General features: G+C 29.5%; 1 protein-coding gene across 1 annotated transcript; it reads right to left on the reverse strand.

Annotated features, from left to right (window-relative positions):
- Positions 1 to 2,865: 2,865 nt before the first annotated feature.
- LOC145158209 (cationic amino acid transporter 2, vacuolar-like) lies at positions 2,866 to 5,947 on the reverse strand. Its single transcript, XM_079077137.1, has 13 exons — positions 5,900 to 5,947; positions 5,763 to 5,775; positions 5,529 to 5,654; positions 5,079 to 5,280; positions 4,904 to 4,988; positions 4,682 to 4,816; positions 4,479 to 4,597; positions 4,304 to 4,400; positions 4,055 to 4,227; positions 3,851 to 3,972; positions 3,356 to 3,446; positions 3,150 to 3,244; positions 2,866 to 2,921 (listed from the first exon to the last, which is right to left on the reverse strand). The coding sequence occupies exons 1-13, from the start codon at positions 5,945 to 5,947 to the stop codon at positions 2,866 to 2,868; spliced, it is 1,362 nt and encodes a 453-aa protein (XP_078933263.1).
- Between the last annotated feature and the right edge of the window lie 1,342 nt (positions 5,948 to 7,289).

Genomic DNA, 7,289 nt, shown 5'->3' on the forward strand with positions numbered 1-7,289 from the left:
ACACATTTTACATTAAAATATTCTAAAAGCAGATAATGTTAGAATATTATACATATTATATTTTTACGATTACTAGAATATTAGAATATTTCACTAAAAAAATTGGTCTCACGGTCTCACAAAATTATGTCCGTCTCAAATGAACTCTTACCTATATATATATATATATATATATATATATATATATATATATATATATATATATATATATATATATATATATATATATATATATATAGGGGATGGTTCAATTGAGAAAAAAAGGTTGACAATGAGGGAATCATTCTCAGCCACACATTTATTTTGTTGCAAAACACTTAGGCGTACTGGCGGAAACGGATAACGGATACACATGTGATTTCCAACCAAATATGTTTCCTTAAACTATGCTAATCATTACCTTAATATAAATAAAAACATACTTTTTTTTTTGTTTTTTTGATTTTTAGAAAGCTATTTTTATCGAAAAATTATTTTAAATATATCAAAATTCATAATTTTTTATTCTCTATAAATAGATATCCATATTGATATAGTTTTAAGATAAAACAAAAATTTTATTTTTTGTAGAGTTTCAGTTCTTCTTATTCATAAGTGAATAAAAATTCATCAGATTTTTATTATAGTACATTCGTTATTCACTTATGAATAAAACGTATGCTTGACTTTTTTTTAATAGTTTGAGTATTTGCTCATATATGAATATAACTCGTAATAAAGTTTTCTTACTTAAAATATATTTTTTTACATCATCTTTCGTCATATATTATATTTATATATGAATAAAACGTGTATTAGTTGTCGTCATATTTTATATTCATATATGAATAAAACATTTATTAGATTTTTGTTACAGTTAATTTGTTATTCATATATGAATAAGTAGTATAAGCGATACTTAAACTGTAAAAAAATTTAAAAACATTTTTTTATTCATAAGTGAATAACGAATGTACTGTTGTAAAAATCTGATTTATTTATATTCACTTATGAATAACGATAGCTGAAACTATAAAAAATTAAAAATTTTAATTTATTTTAAAACTATATCAATATGGATGTTTATTTGAAGAGAATAAAAAATTATGAATTTTGATATATTTAAAATCATTTTTCGATAAAAATAGCTCCTTAAAAATTAAAAAAACGAAAAAACTATGTTTTTGTATATATTAAGGTAATTATTAGCATAGTTTAAGGAAACATGCTTTGTTGGAAAACACATGTGTATTCATTTCACATTTAGGCCGGTACGATTAAGGCTTTTGCGGCAAAAATAAATGAGTGGCTGTGAATGATTCCCCATTTTTAACCTTTTTTATTTTCTCAATTGAACTTACCTCTCTCTATATATATATATATATATATATATATATATATATATATATATATATATATATATATATATATATATATATTTTGGTGTATTATAAATAAGGTTCCGTAAAGATTTTGTGTGATTTGATTTGAGAAATAAAATGCGAAAACTCCAAAACAAAATATATCATTTATTTTGTGGGACAACACCATGCGAGGTTAAGATCAAAACGACATGACTTGACCTAAAAGCTTTTTTGAGCCCTATACTCCTATGTATGATAAGCTAAATTTAAACATTAGTTTCATGTAATTTTATACAAGGGATGTCACTCCAAAAAAAAATGTTTGTAAGGCTTAGTTATAATGGATAATAAACCAAGTCGATTTACTAAAGTTGCAAATTAAGAAACTTGGTAAATACATTAGAGTCTTCGTAGAGGGGTATTATGGATATTCGTGGATTGTCAGACAAATCCGGATTCGGCCTCAAAATGTCCATAGAAGGGTGTTGGTGTTCCTGGAATGGCATTCATGAATATTGTAGATATGGATTTTTGTGTAGATGTGTTCTGGATTTTCGATATGGATATCTATGGATGTTTTAGAGAATATGTTTGTGTTTTCTCTTTTCTATCCTAAATTCCTAATACAAGTTTCTTGTTTCATTTGGATAGAGACAAAAAGACTATAGAAATAGATAGGTTCGATGTAATACCTATAATATATTGAGTAATAACGTTTTTGAAACGGTTTTTATTAAAACATTTTAAAGTTAAGTAATCGATTTTATGTTTTAAAATTTTTCTTTTTGAATGTAATAATTCATTTAACTAATTTTTTTTAATTAATACATCTTAGTTATCATCGTACAAAGAATGAGAAGACAAACAGACAACAAGTTGCACCGTTATGTCTTTTTGTATGGTTAAACCAATTCTTTTGAAGACTACATTCATAGATTTAGGGGATATAATATTGTTATGCGTGATCCGATGTACTCTACTAAAAAGTTTCATCTTATCCGGCGCAAGAAAACAAAATATATTAAATACAAATTGTATGAACACGTTTTAAAATACAATTACTTATGTTTTTTGTATAGTTACTTGTTAGCACAGGTTGAATAAGTCACTCATCTTTCAAATTTTACATTTTGACATACATTTTAAATTTTATTACAAATTTAGATAGAAATTAAAATTTTGTTACGATTCTCCCTAAATTTAGTTTCTTATACAAATGTATATTTGACTATTTGTATAAAGTTTTTAAGATTTTTTTAAAATGGTTTATAAGTTTTAATTCTTAACTTTTTTTTCCATTTTTTTTAAAAACTCTCTTGCAGTATTGTCTTAATTTTTTTCCCAACTTTTATATTGTCTTGTATACTTTTGCATGGTCACTTGACCCATTCGAATCTAAATATTTCATCAGATACATTTAATTTGACAAATATGTATCAAAATTAAATGGCTTTAATAAAATATTTTTATTCATAATAATTAAACCATTAAAGTGGCTAAAATTTAATAGCTCTTATGTAATTTATCCAATCAAATTCTCTATAGGTCTATTCCCCTTAACATTAAATTTTCTCCTGCCTAAAACCAAAATGAATAAAATAGGTATATTCCTCTTAATATAATTTTTGTAATTTTTGTAAAAACAACTCTTATATTATTAGGTTTTTACAAACTTGACCCATATTTTTTATTACACTAACTTTATAAATTATATTATAATAGATTTATAACTAAAATAAATTATACGTACATAGTTAATTAATTAGTACTACTGAAACAACCATTATATTAAATAAAACAAATTACTTCTAACACTACTAGAAACAGGGGTTTTAGAGACGGACGAATCCGTCGCTATTCCGTCGCTAAATGTTGTTTGGGATGGATCAGCGACAGCTTCACTACATAGGTAATTAAAACGTGGCTAATGACTCAGCGAAGGTTTTAGCGACGGATCAATTTTTCCTTGCGACAAATTTAGCGACAGAATATCCGTCTCTCAATACATTTACCCAGGACATACGACAAAATTTGTTAAAGAGTTTCCGTCGTTGTTCTGTCGCAAAACTTCCCTGATCAGTTTTTTTTTTCTGTAGCTAATCCCTTGCAAAGTTCATATATTAAAAAAAAAATTCCGTCGCAAACTTTAGACATGGTTTTTTCCCATAGCTAATCCCTCGCAAAATTCACAAATTATCTTTGTTCTTTTTCCGTCGCTGATCCGTCGCAAACTTTAGACGTGATTTTTTTTCCGTAGCTAATCCCTCACAAAATTCATGCATTATTATTATTATTATTATTTTTTTGTCACTAATTCGTCGCGAACTTGTAATATCATTTTTTTTATTATGATTCTAAAAGAAAAAAATACTACAATCATCAAATTATTATACTAAAAAACATCAAATAATGATACAACCAAACATTATAATACAAAAACTATCAAAGTTACCGAATGACTATCAGAATATGTATAAATGACCATTTTACCCTCCCTTTCAATTAACCTATATCAAGACATGCTTTGTGCATTAAGTAAAAAAGAAACATGCATATATATACTTGAGGAAGGATTCCACCGATTAAAGCAGCACAGAGAGCAATAACAGATCCGATTGTTATAACGTATCTGAAATCATGATAATGATTTTAGATGTAAATAAAGATGAAATTACAATTACACTCTTCAGAAAGAAATGTTGTATGCTTACACTGCTCCATTCATTCCATAACTAGCAAAAGCAGAGGCGATAGGGGTATCAGGGTCTAATTGGGAACATGACACCAAACCAATCACAATAGCAGATACGAACATATACAAAACACAGCATATAAACAGTGATACCCCAATCCCAATAGGTAAATCTCTCTGAGGATTCTTCACCTGTAATATAAACAATATGAAAATTACAATTATACCCTTCAGAAAGAACAATCACAATCACAATCACTAGTGTTACCTCTTCTGTTGTGCTGGTTACTGCATCAAAACCAACATATGAGAAAAAAACGGTTGCAGATCCAGCAAGTACTCCATTAGCTCCATACGGGAAATACCTAAAAATCAGAAACATGTTTCATGTTGCCAAGGGTAAAATGGTAATTTAACACGTGTGAAAAAAATAAACATATTACCCGCCTGGAACTTTATATCCCACCCATTGAGTCTTGAAACTTATGTATCCACCAACTACCATGATGAAAAGCAAGGCTACAACGTTTATTGTTGTGATTATGCCTTGAGCCAATGAACTCTAAAAGTATTCATTCTATTAGTATAATAAAATTTAAGAATATGTGCTATAAGAATAAGTCATTAATTGAAAGGACTAAAATACCTCTTTGATTCCAGTGAAAAGTAGTCCAGTTATAATGAAGACTAAAACAGCAGCACAAGGATCAACTACAATTCCAAGAATGATGGGTCGAGTTAAGAAAGCAGGAAGCTTATCTGGACCTCCAAAAAACACAGCCTGCTTAAAATTGAAATTATAATTCAAAAAAGAAAAAGAAAATTGAAATTAAAAATTAGGTTGAAAGAAGAAGGAGATGAAGTGCACCATATTTGGGGATATGCCACGGGCTACTGCTGCTCCACCAAGTATGTATTCAAGAATCAGGGACCAACCAATCAACCAAGCAACACTGGAAGTTGAAGGGGATAGAATATTGATTTGCAGAAAGAAAATATGATTATATGAATAAGATAATTGTTAGGAGAAATTACGAGATTACCCTTCTCCAACACATAAGTAGGAATAGTGATATGCACTCCCTGCAGATGGGCAACGACATGCGAGTTCTGCATAACATAATGCTGAAAGTGCAGCTGCTATTCCGGCTATGAGGAATGATATTGTGATTGGAGGCCCTGTTTGCTCTTTAGCAACTGTTCCAACAAGAATGTAAACTCCAGCTCCAATTATTGCTCCAACTCCTGATAAAATTGGTTTAACTTTTAGGTTAATTGATACCAATGCATCCCAACATCATACATACATACTAACATACATACATACATATATAACAAATTCATTGCATAACGACACTAGGAGAAACAGCGTGTATTAATCAACAAAACAGATAGACGATGAAAGGTGAAAGGTGATGATACGTAAGTTGATTGAAAACAGAGAGACGTTTGGCCAACTGAAAACCCTCAGCTCTAGCGACACTTGCATCAACCTGTTTTCTCCTCGCTAAACATCCCACGAATCCACCCTAACTTTCTCCAGCGCATCCACCAAGGGAATAAAAAAATAATTCTATTTGTCTTTCTAAAATCATTAATGGAGGTTGTTATCATGTTTCCTACGAAATCATTAGAACATGTTTATCATAATAGTTCAATGGTTACAGTACATTGATCAAAAGATGCATTGGCCAAAAAAGAAGAGGAAATAAGACAAAATTACATACCTGCCTTGGAGAACTACTCAAGGGATGTCGTACTTATATATTGACACATTGATCTGTCAAGAAATGAATAATGATTAAAAAAATTAATAAAAAGAAACAACTACAAAATTATTTGTGTGGATAACAGCTAAGCTTACCTTTACAGGAAGTTCATCCACAGAAAAATCCAATTCTTCTCCCCACATTGGATTTCTTCAACCAGGAACCATTTAGTTGCAGATCAACATCAGTAAAAATGACCATTTCTATAAAACAAAAGCAACCAGTGAGATTCTTAATTGAAATTGACCAAATCTTGCTATAAATTTTACCTAAAGTGCTTTTCTGTACCACAAGTGATGATTGCATAAGGATCTTACATGTCATTCAAGTTGGCACCAATAAGATTCTTATCTGCGAACAGTTCCACCTTCAAAACATAACAGATAATGCTACAAATTAGCAAGAACAAAAGAAATGAAAAGTCATTTGGAATTTTAGATACACCTTGATTACATAAGTAGAGCTGCCATTAGAGTCACCCTTCTATTGATCTATCTACAAAAATAAGTATAGAAGTGCTTGTCATACACAAAAGGACAAGCACCTGTGAAACAAATAGTATGTAAAGTAACCAAAATTATCACATTTTTTTATTTATGTTTCTTGAATCTGATTTAGTTAAAGTAAGATATGTTATATTAAGTTCTATTATTTATATTTATGATGCAGTGCTCAATGGATAGGAAACCATGGATTCTCAATAGGAATTGATGATGTGCAACCTGGGGATAATTTGAATAAAAACACAAATAGAATTATTTCTCAAGGGAATAAAAAATGTGATAATTTCATATTGGATTTTAATAAAGGAAAGCTCAAGTTACAACCTGGTTGTAATGTTGTTCAGACCCTTGAAGCTGAGATCACAGGTGTACTAAATAAGATCAGATGTGAAACTGGAAAGGTAATAATAGATTAATATCTATCTCCATGTTTTTTTAATCAACTAAATGAATAATGAATTTACATAAACAGGTATGTATGGAAAAACTACATTGGAGAAACAACCTTTTAATTATGTCTCAATGTGGGTCCAAAGGTTCTCCAATCAACATAAGTCAAATGATTGCATGTGTTGGTCAACAATCAGTAGGAGGTCAACGAGCTCCAAACGGATTCATAGACAGAAGAAGTCTTCCCATTTTCAAAGAATGTCAAAAACCCCTGCTGTATGTTTTACATTTTTACCCCTCATACATATAACTATCATCTTTCTTTCTTTTATATTTATCTTTTTTTTTCTTCAATTCAGGCAAAAGGGTTTGTAGCAAATTCTTTTTACAGTGGTTTAACAGCTACTGAGTTTTTCTTCCACACCATGGGAGAACGAGAAGGTCTTGTGGACACAACGGTAATTTCTCTTAAAAAAACGAAGTTTTAAAAATAATAAGTAAAAGGGTATTATGGTAATTTTGTAATGTGTCACACACAGGTGAAAACAGCTGACACGGGTTACATGTCTAGAAAACTTATCAAAGGATTGGA

The sequence above is a fragment of the Lactuca virosa genome, chromosome 2, assembly GCF_052849685.1.
Source record: "Lactuca virosa cultivar CGN04683 chromosome 2, Lactuca_virosa_CGN04683_v6, whole genome shotgun sequence".
Taxonomy (NCBI): Eukaryota; Viridiplantae; Streptophyta; class Magnoliopsida; order Asterales; family Asteraceae; genus Lactuca; species Lactuca virosa.

Bases quoted from the DNA above. Each gene is read 5' to 3' on its own strand.
- LOC145158209 (XM_079077137.1), bottom strand. From the start codon at position 5,947: ATGTGGGGAGAAGAATTGGATTTTTCTGTGGATGAACTTCCTGTAAAG. The intron at 5,281-5,528 runs GTTGATGCAAGT...CAATTTTATCAG, and splicing joins GTTTAGCGAGGAGAAAACAG to GAGTTGGAGCAATAATTGGA. The intron at 4,598-4,681 runs GTATTTTAGTCC...GAATACTTTTAG, and splicing joins TTTTCACTGGAATCAAAGAG to AGTTCATTGGCTCAAGGCAT.